Source organism: Grammomys surdaster, unplaced genomic scaffold (assembly GCF_004785775.1).
Source record: "Grammomys surdaster isolate TR1022 unplaced genomic scaffold, NIH_TR_1.0 126036, whole genome shotgun sequence".
In the NCBI taxonomy this organism is placed as follows: domain Eukaryota; kingdom Metazoa; phylum Chordata; class Mammalia; order Rodentia; family Muridae; genus Grammomys; species Grammomys surdaster.
In genome coordinates, this window is record NW_021620849.1 from 2,566,335 (window position 1) to 2,586,357 (window position 20,023).

At 46.6% G+C, this 20,023-nt stretch overlaps 2 protein-coding genes across 7 annotated transcripts; one reads left to right on the plus strand and one right to left on the minus strand.

The window, feature by feature from the left end:
* Positions 1-304: 304 nt before the first annotated feature.
* On the minus strand, positions 305-6,370 carry Cib1 (calcium and integrin binding 1). Of its 2 annotated transcripts, XM_028754796.1 has the most exons (7): positions 6,074-6,370; positions 5,909-5,943; positions 3,887-3,995; positions 1,614-1,764; positions 1,373-1,491; positions 1,204-1,292; positions 305-535 (listed from the first exon to the last, which is right to left on the minus strand). In XM_028754796.1, the coding sequence occupies exons 1-7, from the start codon at positions 6,122-6,124 to the stop codon at positions 514-516; spliced, it is 576 nt and encodes a 191-aa protein (XP_028610629.1). In that variant the 5' UTR covers positions 6,125-6,370; the 3' UTR covers positions 305-513. The 2 variants fall into 2 exon arrangements, with proteins under 2 accessions (XP_028610629.1, XP_028610630.1); XM_028754797.1 differs by lacking the exons at positions 3,887-3,995; positions 5,909-5,943.
* A 123-nt stretch (positions 6,371-6,493) lies between these two features.
* On the plus strand, positions 6,494-14,345 carry Gdpgp1 (GDP-D-glucose phosphorylase 1). 5 transcript variants are annotated; one of them, XM_028754835.1, is made up of 4 exons: positions 6,494-6,785; positions 6,991-7,410; positions 9,388-9,617; positions 12,816-14,345. In XM_028754835.1, exons 3-4 carry the CDS (start codon positions 9,564-9,566, stop codon positions 13,980-13,982), a joined length of 1,221 nt encoding a protein of 406 aa, XP_028610668.1. In that variant the 5' UTR covers positions 6,494-6,785; positions 6,991-7,410; positions 9,388-9,563; the 3' UTR covers positions 13,983-14,345. The 5 variants fall into 5 exon arrangements, 4 of the variants coding, with proteins under 4 accessions (XP_028610668.1, XP_028610670.1, XP_028610669.1 ...); XR_003709671.1 differs by lacking the exon at positions 12,816-14,345 and having other exon boundaries at positions 9,388-9,657; XM_028754837.1 differs by lacking the exon at positions 9,388-9,617.
* Positions 14,346-20,023: the final 5,678 nt, after the last annotated feature.

Sequence of the window (20,023 nt, forward strand, 5' to 3'; positions counted from 1 at the left end):
TGAGGCAGATACTTGACTAAGTGAGCCATCTCCCCGGCCTGGAGCTGCTTTTGGATTTTATCTTTCGGGGGTTCAAAGCCTTTCTCTAAATTCTGACCGATGTTACCTGGTAGAATGTGGCCTTAGCAGGACAACTCCTTTTCCTCTGCACCCAGTTTAGGGTACAGGACAGGAGGATTTTTTTTTTTTTAAGTGAACTGTACTGTAAGTTCTCACACATGTGGAAATGAACTTCAGTATCTCCAAACGGGATGATCAGAGGCGCCTACATGTCCAGTCCTGCTGCCACTGTCATACAAGGAAGTCAAACATTTCTAAACCTTTATTACCAATTAGTAAACACAGTGATGACAACAGCAGTGACAAGGGGGAGGGTCCTCCCCTGCCAGGGGACCAGATTCTGCAGCGCCCACTCCAGGCTGGGCCGGCACTGGCCCTGACACCGCAGGCATAACCTTGGCCACATCTCAGCAGTGGAAAGGTCTTGGACAGGATGTTGGCACTCAGAAGCCATCACAGGACAATCTTAAAGGAGCTGCAGAAGGGAAGAGTGAGTTGCGTTTGGCTTTTTGGTTTGGTGTTGGGGATCAAACCCAGGGCCTGACGTGTTAAACATGTACACGCTACCACTGTGCTATACCCTGGCTCAAGCTGAGTTTTCTGATAGACAGGGGTGGTACAGACCTGACTAATCATACCCACTTCTCTCCTATGACTTTTTTTTTGTCCCCCTAAAACAAGTTCTGGCTGGCATGGAATTCACTGTGTAGACCAAGCTGGCCTTGCAGTGTCAACGAGTCTTCCTTTGCCTTCTGTGTACTGGTAGTATAGACCTGCACCACCACAGCCAGAGATTCCTGTTTGAGGAGGTGGACATAAAGATCAGAAAGAAGAGTGCTTGCATAACAGGTCTGAAAAACTCTGTTCAATTCATGGTACCTAGCACTTCCTCTAGGAAGGGAAATCAGAAGTTCAAAAGTCCAGGCTGGGTATGGTGGTGCACTCTTTTAATACCAGTAATGGGGAGGCAGAGGTAGGTGAAATTTAAGGTCAGTCTCAGCAACATAAAATCCTGCCTGAAAAAACCAAAAATGGAGTGCGTTGGATCCCCTGTGTCCCCTCTGAAAGAACATCCTGAACCATCCCTCCTCTAATACCATCCCAGAGTAGGTGGCACTGAGAAGGCAGGAGCTCCTGACACACCTGGCAAAGTCTGGTGAGCGAGAGATGACATGCTGGAACTCAGAGAGATTGATGGTCCCATCCCTGTCAATGTCTGACTCTTCCAGGATCTGAGGAAGACAGGTCTTCAGGCTTCACCTCCAACCCTTCCCACCCAACAAGCCCAGCCCAGCTAGAAGCCTCAGCTCACATTGTCGATGAGCTGTTTCATCTCAGAAGCACTGAGCCGAGTGTCCTCGCCCTCTCCTGTGAGGCAGTTCACAAGCCGGCTCAGGTCTTCTCTGTCCAGGGTTCCATCATCATCAAAGTCTAGGCAGCAGACACAGGAAGCAACAAGGACAGGCTCAAGAGGCGGTCCACAGGCACGCACGCACCTGCCCTCATCTCCTGTGTGGGAAGGAGTGGGGTCCAGCAGTTCTCACAGTGCTTACCAAAGATGCGGAAGGCATAGTGTGACTTGATGTCTGGGGTTGCTGTGTCACTGAAGACACTCAGGAGGTCCAGGAAGTCCTCAAAGCTCAGGCTGTCTCTGGTGGGTGACGTAGAGAAGACCATGCAGATTCGCTCCTTGAAGGGGTTGGCCTACGTAAGAAAGCCTTCTGAGAACATCACGGGGCATGGCCTGGGTTATATTCAGCTGGCTCAACTGGAAACTTCTTTTGAGGCGGGGTCTCATAAACCCAAGCTGACCTCAAACTCCTGATCCTCCTGCCTCTACCTCCCAGGTTCTGGATTACAGGTGTGCACAAGCATGCCTGATTCCCTTCTGGAAACTCGAGGAAGCTCATTACAGTAGCGGCACTATGGAGTTCAGGCTCGAAGGGGAGAACCTTTGAGGCCAGGGCATGGAGGGCACTGGAGGGACCACTAAGCCAGCCAGGAAAGGGACAGAGTTGCTCCCTGGGAGTCTAACTCACATACATCACAAGTAGAGTCATAGCAGAAAAAGGGAGGCATGCTAAAAGCAACAAGCAGAACTGATGACATGTGAGCACATGCCACTACACAGTGCGGAAATCAAGGATAACTTTTCATAGACAATTTTCTTCTATTATCATGGGTCCCAGGGATCAAACGGAGGTCCTCAGGCTTACAAGGCAAGAATTTTGTTTGTTTTGGGATTTTTTTGTTTGTTTGTTTGGTTTGGTTTTTCGAGACAAGGTTTCTCTGTATAGCTAGCCCTGGCTGTCCTGGAACTCACTCTGTAGACCAGGCTGGCCTCGAACTCAGAAATCCACCTGCCTCTGCCTCCCAAGTACTGGGATTAAAAGGTTTTTGGATTTTCAAGACAAGATTTCTTGGGCTGGAGAGATGGCTCAGGGGGTAAGAGCACTGGCCCCTCTTCCAGAGGTCATGAGTTCAATTCCCAGCAACCACATCGTGGCTCACAACCATCTATATATTGGATCCAATGCCCTCTTCACATAAGTAAATAAATCTTTAAAAAAAAAAAAAAAAGACAAGATTTCTCTATAGAGAAAGGACCAGGCTGGCCTCAGACTCAGTGATCCACCTGCTTCTGCCTCCCAAGTGCTGGAATTAAAGGCGTGCACCACTATACCCCTGGCACAAGGCAAGTGTTTTTTGGAGTTTCTTTTTGTGTGTTTTTAAATTATTTATTTATTTTATGTGAGTACACTGTCTCTCTTCAGACACACCAGAAGAGGGCATTGGATGGTTATTGATGGTTGTGAGCCATCATGTCGTTGCTGGGAATTGAACTCAGGACCTTTGGAAGAGACAGTCAGTGCTCTTACCCACTGAGCCATCTCTCCAGCCCCAAGGAAAGTGTTTTTATCTTCTAACCTACTTGGCTGGACCAAGCTGATCATTTCTAAATATACTTAACTGGATGATTGTTTTGTTACACAGTCAGGCTCTTTGCATAGAAGTTATAGATGAGTGTTATGGTGCATTCCTTTAATTCTAGCACTGAGGAGGCAAAGGCAGGTGTATCTAAGAGTTGAAGGAGATCCTGGTTTATATAGCAAGTTCCACCCAGGCCATCCAGGGCTCCACATGAGACCCTGTCTGAAAATAACAATTATAAGCCAGGCGATGGTTGCACAGGCCTTTAATCCCAGGCAGATCTTTTGAGTTTGAGGCAGCCTGGTCTACAAAACAAATTCCAGGACAGCTAGGACAGCTTTTTAAAAAAACAAAACAAACAAAAACAATAATTATTATTATTCATAGCAAGCTGGGCATGGTGATGCATACCTACAATCCTGGTGCTCACAAGGCAGGGAAAGGAGGAGTGAAGCAAGTTCAAGGTCAGTCAAGGCTACATAGTAAAAGCCCGCATCAGAAAAAGAAAGTGGTCGGTTAGCTCAGCCAGTAAAGTACTTGCCGTATAAACATAGAGGCCTGCATTCAATCCTTAGAACCACTGTTTTTAAAAGGGAAGAGTGGGCTGAAGAGATGGCTCAGTGATTACAAGCCCATACCGCTCTTGCAGAGGACCCTCGTTCAGTTCCTAGCACCTGTGGGGAGCAGCTCACAGCTGCCTATAACCCCAGCACCAGGGGATCCGTGCCTTTTGTACTCCACAGGCACCAGCACTTCAAGTGTACATATCCCACACAATTACACATCATCATCAAAATGAAACCCCCAGGGTGTGGTGGCATGTGCTTACAGTCAGTGGGAAGAGTTAGGGGACGTAGTAGTGGAGGGGGTGGATAAAGTAGGTAGAGGACTGAACCTTGAGCTCTGGAAGGCTGAGGACCTGCTCAAATGATACTCGGGTGTGCAGTGACTCCTCCACGGTCCGATGCTCTGGGGGAAGCAACTCGCAAAAGCGTCTGTGGGCTCTGGCAGACAGAGGGGGACTTACTGGTGGCCTCAGACAGTCTCCCTACATCCCCATTCTGCAGTTTGAGTGTCCCATAAACCAGCTGTGAAACTAAGTCGCACACCCAGGATTTATTCCCAGGCATTGGGCAACCTTCCACAGAGGAGGTAAGTCACAAAACAGCAGAGGCTTGGTGTCCCTTCTTAGGGTGGGTATTTACAGAGAAGAACTTAGCCTGTGTCTGCAGATACTGTATCTGAAGGGTCTCTGGCTCCCTCCACAAGGCCCCATTCCTTCTACCTTGCTACAAACCTACATTCCTAAAGCTAGCCCCCCAAGGTCTATTCCCTTATTTGCCCACTTCCTCATCCTGAGGCTGACTACTAAGGTCCAGCTCTCAAAGTATTGAAGTCCAGCAATCAGAAGCCCCCTTTGGCTCACCTAGTTAGCATGCCCAAGTAAAATTAAGCACCTCATCCTAACACAGGGTTTCCCCATGTAGCTTTATAAACTGCCATTTTCCTATGGGTCACATCTGTCTCCTCTCTATCCAGGGGCAGTCCTTTGTCCCACTGTAGGACAAATCCCCCTTCCCCCTTTCCCTTGTTGCCTTCCCCTTCTTCCTGTCCTCTGTCTCCTGTCTTTGCCTCTTATTCCTGCCCTCTGTCCCTCTAAGGTAAATAAATCTCCTTTGTGCTGAGAACTTGGTCTTGGGGGTCCTAAGCCGCTACTTTCCCTTTCAGTATTAGGCATTCTTTGTAACAATTCTGGCAGGAAAAAGAACTCAAGAGACATTTGTGCCTGTTCTTTGGCTACCAGAACTACAGAAACAATGTCTCCAAGAAATTGGAATTCCCCAGTAATCTCCTGTTGTAAGAAGGATGAAATGCCTGTTGTCTGCTTAGGAGGAAATGTCTATCAGGAAGAGATTTCACAGAGTTCTGGTAACTTGTCAGATCACCTTTCATGAGACTAGAGCTGAGACAATGAAGGAGAGACTCCATCTTCACCAGGACTGCTGCTTAGTTATACATACCTCTTGCCCTGCATTTAAATATACACCTCACATCAGCTGGACGCGAAGATTGACTTAAAGATGGGAGAGGGGCAGTCACTGGACCTCTTTGCTCCTTTTCCCAGTGTGGCCACATTGGATACATTTCGTTTCTCTGCTTTTGAACATTGTCCCTTTAATTGGCCTACTGAGGGCAGGAAGTGCAGTCTAGCTGGTTAGGACTGCCTGTGTGGACCAAGTTCCTGGACTCTAACATTACAATAACAAAAACACATGTCACCTTCACTCCAGGGACTCCTCTCTGCCACCACTTCTTTCCCAATGGGATTTCATTGCCATGGGGCTATTAGGAACCTCCTAACTCAAGCGCCCTGGCCATCAAATCACTTACAGTTTGCTTTATAGTCAAGTTACTAGAACACTCTGAACCCAGTTCCTTCACCTGTAACCTCCTCCTGAAGACTTAAGTAATGTGGGAATCACTCAGCAGCTCCTGGGCAGAGTAAGGGCTCAGTAAACGTTAACGGTTACTGAATTAAACAGGTAAAGTTGGGATTAGAGCGAGCTACACTCAAGACAAACTGGTTTTGCCAGAGGGCAAAGTCCGCATAGACCCACAGCAGTTCCCTTCAGAAGAGAGCAGGAAGCTCGGCAGTGAGGAGGCTGACGAAGCTAGCGCAGCTCAAACAGCTCAACTTTTCCTGGATACACAGAAGTGTTTGCGACGTGCAAAGGTGAGGCTGTGGTGCGGGCGGGACTTGCACTCTGGGCCTCCGATTCAAGATCCAGTGATCCTGACATCCCTGAAGCACGGCCCCACCCTCGGAGGTGAGGCGTCCAGTCCGTACCCCACTAGAAAAGCACCCGCAAAGCCCTCCCCCGGCAACCCCGAGTTGGAGGACTTGGGCAGCACTCACAGGAGGATCTCCTGCTTGGTCAGGAACGTCAGGTCCTGAAAGGCAAATCCAGACAAGGGTCTGCAAGCCGCCCGAAAGCCACGGCCGCCCCGCCACCTGTTCCCGAACCCCACTCCCCTGCTCAGGTCCGCACGCGAGTTCCGCGAGAACTGGCGCCCCGCGCACCTGGTACTCGGCCAGCAGCTCCTTAGACAGACGACTGCCCGAACCTCCCATCGCTGCGGTGCGCGCACAGCTCGGCCAACTCTCCCCGGGACGCCGGCAACTTTCTCACTTCCGTCCTCGGGGCCGCGTCCCCGCCCAGTCCTCCGTAGCAACCGCTGCTCGGCCTCCGCCCCCGGGCCCGCCCCTGCCTACAATGCCCCGCCACACTTAGCGCCGCTCAGCGGGCCAGCTCCCGGCTCCTCGCGGGCCCAGGAGAGCCGGAGGGAGGGCCCGGGGAGGAGCCGGACTCGCCGGGGCGGGGCCCAGGCCTCATGGCCCCGCCTCCTTGTGGGCGGGGCAAGGACGCGCCTTGCGCACGTGATACAGACTGCGCCTGCGTCGCGACCTCCACGCCTTCGCTGAGTTCCGGGACCGGTCTGTGCACAGAGCCTTGAGATGCATCCGCCTCACCTAAAGCCAGTGCAGGAGACCCCAGCTCTGGGTGGAGGCGGGTAGCCTCCATACTCGCTCTTGGGCTAGAGGAGATCCGGTGCCCTTCTGCCGATAGAGGCAGTCTTAGATTGTCTCACTGGACAAGAGCTGCAGCCTCTGCCACCGTGCCTCTGCCACCGTGCCAACTCTTCCGGAAGAAGCTTAGCTTGCTCTCAAAGTGGCTCCTGAAGGTGTTTATTGGATTGTTCAGTTATCACCCATTCGTGGAACAGTTGACAAGGTAGGCTTCCATTTTACAAACATAGGTTCAATTTCACTGATGTGTCCAGACTCAGGCGTTTAGAGGTCAGCTCTGTCCACAGATCCCCACTGTTGTTTTATCGGCACAGCTGACGTTCCTCCTCTGATCCTTCCCACAAATTGCGAGCTTCCAGCTGTAGGGACTAAGGTTGGTCTATTTGCCCTTCTCTCCTCTCAACCTTCAGGACATTGAAATAATTATCAGATGCAAGTGTGAATGAACATATTTACACTGCGTGAAAAAGTGAAGAGCCCAAGCGTCTGGGAGGAGCAAACATGGTCAACTTGATTGGATGTGGAGTCAAGCAGAAGGCAAACTGCTGGGCATTCCTGTGAGGGATTTTCTTGATCAGCTTATGACACACTGTGCAGTGCGCTCAGGTGGCAACCTGTACAAAAGGGAAACGGAAGATGGAAACTCGGCTTTTCGCCTGTTTGCCTTGGCTTGCTGATAAGTGTCTATCCTGTTCCTGCCACTAAGGAGTTCCTTTGATGACGTTAGAATCATCGTCTTCCAGCTGCCAATTCAGACTGAAGACCAACAGCTCTCTAGGAACCCTCCAGGCCTTCAGCACCGTATTGGGACTGCTGAGACACCCACCCTTGTGAGCAGCTGCTACTGTTGGTCAGCCCAGACCATATTGAGTAAACCAATCTAATAAATCCCCTCTTAATAAATATTCATCAATTCTGTTCCTCTAGAGCAGAGGTTCTCAGCCTTCCTAATGCTGCAACCCTTTAATGCAGTTCTTCACGTTGTGGTGACCCCCCCCAACCATAAAATTATTTTCCTTGCTACTTCATAACTGTAATTTTGCTACTGTTATGAATCATTATGTAAATATCTGTGTTTTTCAATGGTCTTAGGTAACCCCTGTGAAAGGGTCATGACTCACAGGTTGAGAAACGCTGTACTAGAGTAAGCTAATACAGATTCATTTCCCCTTGTCCCCCAACCCATAATATATAAGCAAAAGACAAGTAAGGTTATAAAAAAAAATCCCAAAATACCATTGATTTTTAAAGGTTTATTTATTTTATTTATATGAGTACACTATAGCTGTCTTCAGACACACCAGAAGAGGTCATCAGATCCAATTACAGATGGTTGTGAGCCACCATGTGATTGCTAGGGATTGAACTCAGGACCTCTGGAAGAGCAGTCAGTGGTGCTCTTAACCACTGAGCCATCTCCAGCCCTCATTGATTTCATTTTGTGTTGTCCATCTACTGCATGGAGCCTGCCCTTGAGTGTGCTTGGTATATCCAGTGAGACTCCCAGTGTACAGATTTATTCTTGATCCTTCTAACTCATTCTAATTCTGAGCTTTATTAAGCCTGAGCATGCATATCACAGTTTAAAGTTATTAAATAAGTTGGACCTGGTCTGTAAGCCCAGCTACTTAGGAGACTTGTATCACAAGATCACAAGTTCAAGGATAGCCTGAGCAACATGGTAAAACCCTAGCTTTAGACTTTAAATAATAATAGTAATGAAATAGGGGGTAGTAATGTATTTCAGGGTTTCTATTGCTGTGATAAAACACCGTAACCAAAGCAACTCGTGGAGGGAAGAGTTCATTTCATTTTACAACTCTCAGGTTAACTCTGTCACTGAGTAAAGTCCAGATGTCAACCTGGAAGCAAGCACTTAAGTGGAAGCCATGAAGAAACACTGCTTCCTGGCTTGTTCCTCATGGCCTGCTCCAACTGCTTTCTTATTCAGCCCAGGACCATTTGCCCAGAGGTAGTATCACCCACAATGTGCTGGGCCTTCCCATGTCAGTCATCAATCGAGATGCTTGCAGACTTGCCTACAATCCGATGGAGGCAATCCCTCAGTTGAGATTTCCTCTCCCCAGATATGTCTAGGTCCATGTCACGTTGACAAAAACAAACAAAAAACTACTAGTGCATCCTGTAACTCAGTCTAACATGTTAAAGCCCTAGTGTCAATCCCCCAGGACCCAAAAATAAGTAAGTCAAACAAGTACAGAAAAAAAGAAAAACCAAAGAAAAAAAAAAAGAAAAAGAAAAAAAAAAAAAGAAAAACTATTATGTCTCAGTAAAGATGGGGGAGAAGGAAAACAGACAAGGGAGTAAACAACAGTAACCTTTTGTTTATGACAAACCTGCCAGGGGGGTGGTCTCTGGCCTAAGAATCAAGCCTACTGTCTGAGGGTAGGCAGACAGTCTGAGGCAGAACATGTTGGGATGGGGTTGGTTGGAAGCCTTCCTCTTTTGGCCTGCCATTGGCCATTGCCAGGGGTAAGTAATGATCAGAGTGTCAGGTGATCAGTAAGTATCTTTCATGGCCAGACATTATTAGGGAGTGTGTATAAGGCACAGAAGGAAAGGATCTAGAAAAACAATTACCTTAGTTCTAGAAATCAAATGATTTTGGTTTTGGAATTTGTCACTACCTAGCCAAAATTAAGGTGGTTTAAAAAAACTGCTCGGATGGGGCTAACAGTCTCAAGCCCCAGGCCTGGCCCTCTGGGAGCAGGCTTCCTTCTTTCTGTTCCTCTTGGCTCCCCACGTTCCAGCCACTGTGGATTCTCACCTCCATTCTCCTCCTACAGCAGGCATCCCGTGCGAGCCTCCTAGGATCTACACAGAGGATCCAGTACTCTCCCACACATGTGTCTCATGTTTGCAGTTTCAGTTGACTCTGGTTATCGTTGGGCTAAAGTCTTTCTCCTCCATTCTGCAAACCTCATAAGGAGCGCTGAGACCCATGATCTCCCAGACCTGAGCAATGGCACTTGCTCAGTGTTTACCGAGTGACAGTTTTCCCTGCTTGCATAGTGAGGTAACCATCTGTGTATGACATCACTATTTTCATGTATGATTTCCACTGGCATAGAAACTAAGTGACAGGCGCCCATGGTGATGCCTAAAGCAGTCATTTTTCTATGGGACAGGTCTTTTCTTTTGGCTTGTTGTTAAGATAGGCTCATGTAGTTCATACTGGCCTGGAACTGGCTATGTAGCTGTAGCTATTTTTATTTTTAATTTTTTTGTAATTTTTTATTTTGTGTGTCTGTGAATTGAGTGTATGCATACATGTGTCTGGAGGTGCCATGGAGGCCCCAGGATGTTGGAACTCTTGAAGCTTGAGTTGCAGACAGTTGTGAGCTACCTGGTCTAGGATTGGAACCACGGTCTTTGTGATTGAGCAGCAAGCACCCTGAATTGCAGAGCCGTGTCTCCCGCCCTTAGTCTTGACTTTTTTATTCTCCTGCCGCTGCTACTCAAGCCCTGGGATTTGTAAGTGTGCGCCGTCATGTTCTGTTTCTGACTAGCTCTTTTTAAATTTAATTTTTATGTGATTGGGTGTTTTACCTGCATGTCTGTGCATTGCATTGTGTGTGGTGCCCTTAGAAGCCAGAAGAGGGTGTCAGATCCCCATGTGAGTTCTAGGAATTGGACCTCTGGAAGAGCAGCAAGTGCTCTTGGCCATTGAGCCATCTCTCCAGCTCCCCCCCACCCCCAGAGTATTTTAATTTGCATTTTCCTGATGGCCAAAATATTGAACACTTAAAAAATATTAACCACTTGTATTTTAATTTAGAAAAAAGTGGCCTGTATACTTATTAAAACTTAGGTTGAATTCTATATATCTTTTTTTCTTTTTCTGGTTCACCAGTATGCATGTCTGGATCAGCAAAGCTAAGGGAACACACATTTAGTCTGAAACTGATCTACCTCTGTCTCCCTCCCCTCTCTTGTCTATCTCTGTCTCTCTTTCTTTCTCCTTATCTCCCTCTTTCTCTCTCTACTGCAGGTTCTTATTATGTAGGCTGTTGTGGACCTAACATTGTGGTTCTGAGAGCCTGACAGATGCTGGGGTTGAAGGCGTGCCTCACCACCCTGACTCTCAGTCTAATTCTTATTTTATTATTTGAGAAAGGACCTTATGTGGCTTAGACTGGCCCCAGATTCGCTATGTAGTCAATGCAGTGCTAAACTTCAAATCTGCCAAGTGCTGGGTTCACAGGCTTGTGCCACCACACCCAGATTATTCAGTCCTGGGGATCAAACTCAAGGCTCGGTGTATGCTAAGCAAGTAGTCTACCAACCGAGCTACATCCGTAGCTCTCAGAAAATAAATTATATATATAGGTATGTATGTATGTATATATATATATATATATATATATATATATATATATATATATATAGAGAGAGAGAGAGAGAGAGAGAGGAGAGAAGGTGTTGAGTTTATATGACGTTTGTGTATGATACATGTGTGAGTGTGTGTGTTCGCATACACCTGCCACACATGTGGCGGTCCCAGGACAACCTTGGGTGTTTGTCTCCACCTCCATCTCATGGTAGGAACACTGACATTACAGCCACATCATGTGACCACCTTTAATTAGGTTCCGGGGATTTGTGGTGGTTTGAATGTGCTTGACCCAGGGAGTGACACTATTAGGGGGTATGGCTCTGTTGAAGAAGGCGTGGCCTTGTTGAAGGAAGTGTGTCACTTTTGCTTTGAGCCCTCCTCCTAGCTGCTGGAAGGCAGTCTTCTGGTTGCCTTCAGAACAAGATGTAGAACCCTCAGCTCCTCCAGCGCCATGACTGCCAGGATGCTGCTATGCTTCCCACCATGATGATAATGGATGGAACCTCTGAGTCTGTAAGCCAGCTCCAATGAAACGTTTTCCTTTACAAGAGTTGCGCTGGTCATGGTGTCTCCTCACAGCAATGGAAACCATAAGTAAGACAGGATTCAAACTCAGTTCTTCACATTTGCAAGACACCTTACTACTAAGTCATCTTTCCAGTTCTTTCAAAGCATACATACATATATACATACATATATTGTTTTCTAATTGTGTGTGTGTGTGTACACCTGCATGCATGTAAAGAGGCCTAAGAGTGTCAAGTATCTTCCTTGAACTGCTCTCCACTTAATTTACAATATTCTTAGGTTTACACTTACTGGTTTGTGTATGGATACACACGTGATGCTAAGATGACCTGTAGGAGTCTGTTCTGTCTGTCTCCATGGAGTTTCAGGGTGTGGAACTAAAGTCATCAGGCTTGGCAGCAAGTGCCTTTCTCAATGAGCCATCTCACCAGTCCCTTCGTCTTTATCTTTTGAGAGTTCCTTTTCTCTCTGTGTTTGTCTAAATTTATTTTGATTGGCCGATTGATTTTGAGACAGACAGGGTCTCTCTATATAGTTCTGGCTGCCCTGGAACTCAATATGTAGACCAAGCTGGCCTTTGAACTCACAGAGATTCCCCTGCCTCTGCCTCCAGAGTGCTGAGATTGTTCAAAAAATAAAACAAAACAAAAAAACCAACTGGCTCTGCCTCCTGAATGCTGAGATTAAAGGCTTGTGCCACCACGGCCAGATCAAAATATATTTTAATATTTGTATTATATTTACTTGTGAGCAAGTGCATATGTAAGGCTAGAGGACAACTTGTAGGAAGTTTCTTCTACCGTGTGCATCTAGGGTATCAAACTCAGGTTGTCAGGCTTAGGCATCTCTCAAGGCCCACAAAATATGTTTTTAATTCAGTAAAAACACCCTCATTTGCAGATGCTGGAATTAGGGACAATGTCTATGCTGTCTAAATGTTTTACAAAGGTCACATTATCTGTTACTTTTTAAATTTCATTTGAAATTTCAGGATTTTTAAATACAGTGCAAATGAGGGGGGCGGGGTGTATCTGGTTCATTTCAGCTCCTTTGCTTCCAAACCAAGGGGGAGGGGCTGCCCAGCTCCCCTGCCTTCTCCTTATCATGACATTCAGGGTGTGAAAGTACCTGCTGCATCGGACCTTGAATGGCACATTACCCCTGTGCTCTATCTGAAGGGTCTGGAATCCTTTTTGCCTGGCTATGAGCCGCAAATCCTTGACCTCCACAATTTTCTGAGGCACGGTGACAGATTCCTACCATTTTTATAATCAGAATAGGAATATGATTCCAAAGTAATCTTTGGAAATGAGCTGGTCTTGTGTATTTATATACTCTCCTTTGTTTTAGGTAGCCTTCATGGCTGTTCCACACCACTCACAGGAGACTTCTTATCTGCTGCCTCCAAATCCTGAGGACTGGGAGGAACAAGGCATCCCGGACTTTGTCTATGGACAAAAGGATCTCGTTGGCGAGGAAGTTCAGTGGCCAAGGAATTCACCTAGTGCTGTGGACTCACTGCCGCTCTCCCGCTTTGACTCTGCCCTCTGCTCTGCATGGAGGCAGCGGGTGGAACTGGGCCTGTTTCGATACCGCCTAGAAGATCTGCAGACCCAAATCCTCCCTGGTTCCGTGGGGTTTGTAGCTCAGCTGAATATAGAGCGAGGGATACAGAGGAGGCGCCCCCAGAATATCAAAAGTGTGAGGCAAGAGTTTGACCCGGAACAGTTTAACTTCAATAAAATCCAACCTGGAGAAGTCCTTTTCCGTATGCAAAGGGAGCCTAATGGCCCAGCTGCTCCAAAGCAAGAGGAGGTCCTTGTAGTGATCAATGTCAGCCCCCTGGAGTGGGGCCATGTGCTGCTGGTGCCTACACCTGCTCATGGACTTCCCCAAAGGCTGCTGCCTGGAGTGCTACGTGTGGGGCTAGAAGCTGTCCTACTGAGCTTGCACCCAGGCTTCCGGGTGGGCTTTAACAGCCTGGGAGGTCTGGCCTCTGTGAACCATCTTCACCTGCATGGCTACTACCTGGCCCACCCACTGCCTGTGGAGGGAGCGCCAAGCACACCCCTGGACCCAAAAGGTTGTATACATCTCCTGCAGGCCCTCCCTGCTCCTGGCTTTCTCTTTTACACGAGTGGGCCAGGACCTGATTTGGAAGCGTTAATTCGCAGGGTATGCCGAGTTACTGACTACCTGAGTGACCATGAGATTGCACATAACTTATTTGTGACCCGGGGAGCTCCGCCTGGGCAGACATCATCTACCTCAGGCCTCAGTGGGATCCGAGTCATCCTGTGGGCCCGGAAGTCCAGCTTTGGAATAAAGGAAAGTGGGGCCTTTAATGTTGCCCTCTGTGAGCTGGCTGGCCACCTCCCTGTCAAAACATCTCAAGACTTCAGCAGCTTGACAGAGGCAGCTGCAGTGGCCCTCATTCAGGACTGTCTGCTGCCCCAAACTCAGGCAGATGAGGTACAGGCAGCGCTGGTGGCCCTGATGGCCCAGGAAGCACTGTGATCCTTCAGGAGTGTTTTCTTTGGGGACTGATTTGAAGCCCTTTCCCAAAGGCTGTGGTTCAGTCCATTTGTGTGTTTCATTTCATGACTGCCTTCCCACTTCCCCACTTAAGGACTGCAAAGAAAGCACTGAGTGAATGTGTTCCCATGGACATTTCTGCTGCCTCTCACCTCTCTTCTTAGACAAGCCCCAGGGTAACAGATCTACCATGAAGGGCCAGATCCTACCATTTCAGAGGGAAGAATGCTTGGTGCCGAGTCTGTTGACCTGAGTTCAACCACCAGAACCCCTAGGGTAAAGGTTGTCTTCTGACTTTCACATGTGCACCATGACATACACACGTGCATACACACACATACACACACACACACGCACGCACACACAAATGTATCTCAATTTTTTTAAAAAGTAAATGTAAAAAGAATTTTTCTTGTTTTGTTTTCTTTTGTTTTTCAAGACAGGATTTCTCGGTACAGACCTGGCTGTCCTGGAACTTTATAAACCAGATCTGCCTGCTTCTGCCTCTTGAGTGCTGGGATTAAAGGCCTGTACCACCACCACCCTGCTAAGGAAAAAAAAAAAAAAATTTAAAGGAGAGTATGAGAGTTTCACAGTCCTGATTTGTCAGTGTTCTGAGACTTGTAGGTTGATCTAAGAAAGAGGATGAAATACGGCAGCAGGGAGATCCAGCCTCTGAGGACTTGCTGTCAAACAGCCACCCAAATGCATGTATTGACTGTTACAAAAAAAGTTGTGGGTTTTTTTGGGTAAAACAAATTCCTCATACCAAATCTAGTCTGTAGGTTTCCTGAAGGAGGACCTCACGGGCCTGCAGCTTCAGTCCGTGTTGTGTACTGTTTGCAGTACCCAACAATGCCCACTCCAGGTGTGCCAGGATTAGTGACCAGGACTTTGCAGTCTCTGCAAAGGCTGCGAAGCTCCTTCAGAAACACAGTCCTGTAGATAGGAGAAAACAATCACTCTTTGCTTCAATGATTTCCTCAAGTTCAAAGTACTTCTAGCAAACAACCATTCTGATGTCTACCGTAGATTCTAGTGCTTCTCCTAGATTTTTTGCTACACCGGTTGCTATCTGGACTTCGCCTTTGGTGTGAACCATTGGCCTCTGCTTTGTTACAGATGCATCCAGCTACCCTGTCTTACCTTTGCTCCTGTCCCCTTGTGTGCCACTGACTTTTACAGGGTCTCATGGTGTAGCCCTGGCTATCCTGGAACTTGCCCTTTATACCAAGCTGATGTTGAACTCAGAGAGTCTGCCTGCCTCCGCCTCCTGAGTGTGAGCTACTAAGCTCTGTAGCCCAAACTACCCTCAAACTCCTTAAATCAAAGAACCCTGTCTTAGTTTCCTGAATCTCTGGGACTCCAGCTTTGCCTATGGCTGGTTCATTGGCTGACTTTGCCCCTCCCCCCTTATATTTTTGACACTGCTTCATCCAGGTGTTTAACTTCTTTAAATCATCATCATCACCATCACCATCATCATCATCATCATCATCTATCCTTTCTTATAGCTGCCAATGACAGAGTTGACCAGTGAGTTCAAAGCCAGTCTGGGCTAAATACCAAGACTACCTCAAAAATTGTTTTAAACATGCTGGTCATAGACCACAGAGATAGCTCAGAGGATATTAACACTGTGTGCCATCAACACAGTGACAGGCATTTAATCCCTAGGATCCACTTAGTTCAAGGAGAACCAACTCCTGCAAATGGGTCTTTCACTTCCCACACATGCACCAAGTAAATGTAGTAAGTTTTCTGTTTGTTTTAAGAGACAAGGTCTCTGCTGGGCAGTGGTGGCGCATGCCTTTAATCCCAGCACTTGGGAGGCAGAGGCAGGCGGATTTCTGAGTTCGAGGCCAGCCTGGTCTACAGAGTGAGTTCCAGGACAGCCAGGGCTATACAGAGAAACCCTGTCTCAAAAAACAAAAAAAAACAAAAAAACAAGGTCTCGCTATGTAGCTTTGGCCTCCAACCCACAGAGATCCAACTGCCTCTGGCTCCTACATGCTAAGATTAAAGGCATGGGCTACCACAGCTGGCTAATATTCTTAAAGAAGTGCTGGTCCTTTTATTGCTTCCAATGAACAGATGAAGAAATGGTTGTTGACACAGCCACTTCCTTAGGTTGGGCAGCTAATGACAGTCAAGGCTGCAGCACAGGCAGTGAGCTGTCAGACTTGGTACAGTGTATACTGGAGTCTCCTGTCAGCATTTCCCATGGTGGTAGTGCTGTCTTTTACAATTGATGGTCCCCAGGGATCTTTCTGCAATTAAGTTTCTGTGCCCCTTCGTGTAGTTGAGTCAATCCGGGATGTTTTTAAAAGTCTCATTGTGATTACACATGGCCTAACACTTGGGAGGCTAGGATTGAAGACTGCTACAAATTCAAGGCCAGCTAAGTTACAAGTCTTACTCCTGTATTTTTTTTTTTTTTAAATGGATGGAGAGATGGCTCATCAGTTAAGAGTGATGGCTGAGCCAGGCTCAGGAAGAAGATGTCTGTGACTTGGAGGCTATCCAGAGCTACTTGAGGAGATCCTGTCTATGAAACAAGCCAAAACCAAGCCAGTCTAGGTGGCATAATGTCTTTAATCAATTACTCAGGAGGTAGAGGCAGTCAGAACTCTATGAAAGTTTGAAGCCAGCCTGGTTTACATAGTGAGTCCCAGGCCAGCCAGAGCTATGAGAAACCCACATCTCAAAACAAAAACACCTACAAATATTAAAACCAACCTCTTTGAGATTCCAACATAGACTGAAGATCTGCAGCTCTCCAAGAATCCTTCAGGCCTCCAGGGCCAGATAGAGACATCCAGCCTTGTAGGCTGAACAGCTACTGGATTCTTGGCCTTTCCAGTGTGAGACAGCCTCTACAGCTATGTTCCTTTAGAGAGTCCTGACTAAGATACTTGCACAAGAGTTGAACAAGATCACGCTAAGCCACCCATGTTCCAACATAGACAGGGGAAGTCTTTGGAGACACTGTTACTATTTACAAGATCTACTTTTTTTTTCCCAAAGGGGAGGGGGTTTATTCAGGGCAGAGGGCAGAGGTAGGGAGAAAAATGGGAGAAGATGGTGGAGAAAGAGAGAGAGAGGAGAGAAGAGGAGGCCGGCCATGACCACGTGGAGAGAAGGGGAAGGGAAGGGAGAAGGGAGGAAGGGCAAGGAGAAGCTAGAGGCAAAAGAGTAAGAGAGTAAGAGGAGATCTACTTTTTTTTTTTTTTTAATTTGGTCAATCAGTTGGTTTTTGTGAGACAGGGTTTGTCTACATATCCCTGGCTTTCCTGGAACTTTCTTTGTAAACCAGGCTAGCCTCAAACTCACAGAGATCTGCCTGCCTCTCCCTCTGAGTGCCACAACACTCAGGTTTTCCTAGGAATTCTAGTTCACTCCTAGAACTCACGAGGAAGCTCAAGATGACCTTGAACTTCTGAATCTCCTGCCACCTCCCACAAGCTAGGGTCACATTGGTATATCACTATGCCTGTTTTATGGAGTGCTACAGGTCAGACCCAGGGCTTTGGTCATCACACTGTCCAACTCATCCATATCCCAGCCCCATGTCTTTTTAAAACATTTTATCTTTTTTTTTTTTTAAGGTTTTTCGAGACAGGGTTTCTCTGTGTAGTCCTGGCTGTCCTGGAACTCACTCTGTAGACCAGGCTGGCCTCGAACTCAGAAATCTGCCTGTCTCTGCCTCCCAAGTGCTGGGATTAAACATTTTATCTTATTTATTAACTTATTGTGTGTTTGTGTCTAGATCAGGGGATACATTTTGGGAAGTCATTTCTCTCCTTCCACCTTAGTGATCCTGAGGAGTCTCTAACTCAGGTCAAAGGCTTTAAGGACTAACAAGACAGCAGATTTGTTGACTATAATAAAAATATTCTTGAATGTACAAAAAGAAAATCACATAGACTCCTCCACCCCCACTACAAGGCTCAGGAAATGTGGAGACATAAAGAAGGCAGGACTAGGGATGAAGAGTTCTGTAAAATGCAGTCGTGTGGACATGGCATTGCACTCGCAATCATGAATTCATAGAGACTGGTTCAAAGACCTGCATAAGGCAGTTTTTGTCAACATCCTGGCGGGGAGTGGGGAAGGAGGTACACATGAGGCCCTGCCTCTAGCTGAGTAGCTTGTTGGCAGTTGATAGCTGCTAGGAAAAGCAGAATCAATTTTCTTGAATGTAACCAGCGAAAAGTTGTCCGTGACCTACTAAGTAACGCCACACTAATGTACATGCAAGGTACCCTAATTAAACTCAGTCATTTAAAAGCAAGCAAACAACATGAATTTAGGAGGTGGATGTGTTTGGAGGAAGGGTTCCAAAGGCAGTGGGAGAGAATAAGAGAGAATTATAAGGTGAATATGGTCAAAATATATGCATGAACTTGTCAAAGAATAAAGAGTCTTTTAAAAAAATGCTGATTTTAAAAGTAAAAGAGAGAGAGAGAGAGAGAGAGAGAGAGAGTCTGAAGAGATGGCTCAACAGTTAAGATCACTTACTACAGCCGGGCAGTAGTGGCGCACGCCTTTAATCCCAGCACTTGGGAGGCAAAGGCAGGTGGATTTCTGAGTTCGAGGCCAGCCTGGTCTACAGAGTGAGTTCCAGGACAGCCAGGGCTACACAGAGAAACCCTGTCTCAAAAAGCGAAAAAAAAAAAAGAAAAAAAAAAAAAGATCAGTTACTACTTTACTTCTTTTATAGAGAACCAAACTAGGGTTTGGTTTCTAGCACTCACATGGCAGCTAACAATGATATGTAACACAAGTTCCAGAGAATTGATAACTTCTTCTAGCCTCTGTGGGCATTGTACACATGTAGTACTCATATATAAATGCATGCAAAATACTCATACACAAAAAAAAAATACATCTTCAAAAGAATAAAAGAGGGGGGCTGGAGAGATGGCTCATTGGTTAAGAGCACTAACTGCTCTTCCAAAGGTCCTGAGTTCAATTCCCAGCAAGGACATGGTGGCTCACAACTATTTGTAATGGGATCCAATGCCCTCTTCGGTTGCGTATGAAGACAGCATAGTGTACTCATATAAATAAAATATTTTTAAAAAAAAGAATAAAAGAGGGGCTGGAGAAATGTCTCAGTGGTTATAGGCACTGGCTGCTCTTCAAGAAGACCTGGGTTCAATTCCCAGGACACATATAGCAGCTCACAAACATCTGTTAACTCCAGTGACAGGAAATCCAACACCCTTTTCTAGCCTCCTCTGTCACTATGCACATATGGTGCACAGATGTGCAGTCAGGCACACACAGAGACACATAAAATAAAAAGTTTAAAGAATAAAACATGCAAGAGAGATGTCTCACTGGCTAAGTGCACTTGTTGCACTTGCAGAGAGGACCTAGGTTCAGTTCCCGTCAGTTCCCATGGGAGCTCACAACCATGTGTAACTCCAGTCCCAAGGGATCTGACACTGTCTTCTGACTTACACAGGCACCAAGCAAGAATGTAGTCCGCATACATATATGCAGGTAAAAACTTATATACATCAAATACAAATATTTAAAAATGTTGAGCCGGCGGTAGTGGCGCACGCCTTTAATCCCAGCACTTGGGAGGCAGAGGCAGGTGGATTTCTGAGTTCGAGGCCAGCCTGGTCTACAGAGTGAGTTCCAGGACAGCCAGGGCTACACAGAGAAACCCTGTCTCGAAAAACCACAAAATAAATAAATAAGTAAATAAATAAATAAATAAAATTGAAAGAATGAAAAACCTTCTGTTACTGTATAACCGGTTACTTTAGTAAATTTTCAGTACTTACAGAGTAAGCAGATATTCATATCCTTGTACTGTAGGCTTACATTTTTCAAAACCTACTTTAATTAGGGTTCTTGAACCTCCTTCTAGTCCACCTTCTAGAGGTAGGGGAAAAGAAAGGTTAATAGGAAATGAGGTTCACGGACCTGTTTAGAAGTAGCTCTTTGGGGAGACTGGGAAATCTCTGTTGTCAGTGGTCCAGTCCAAAACATCAAACATGAGTCAG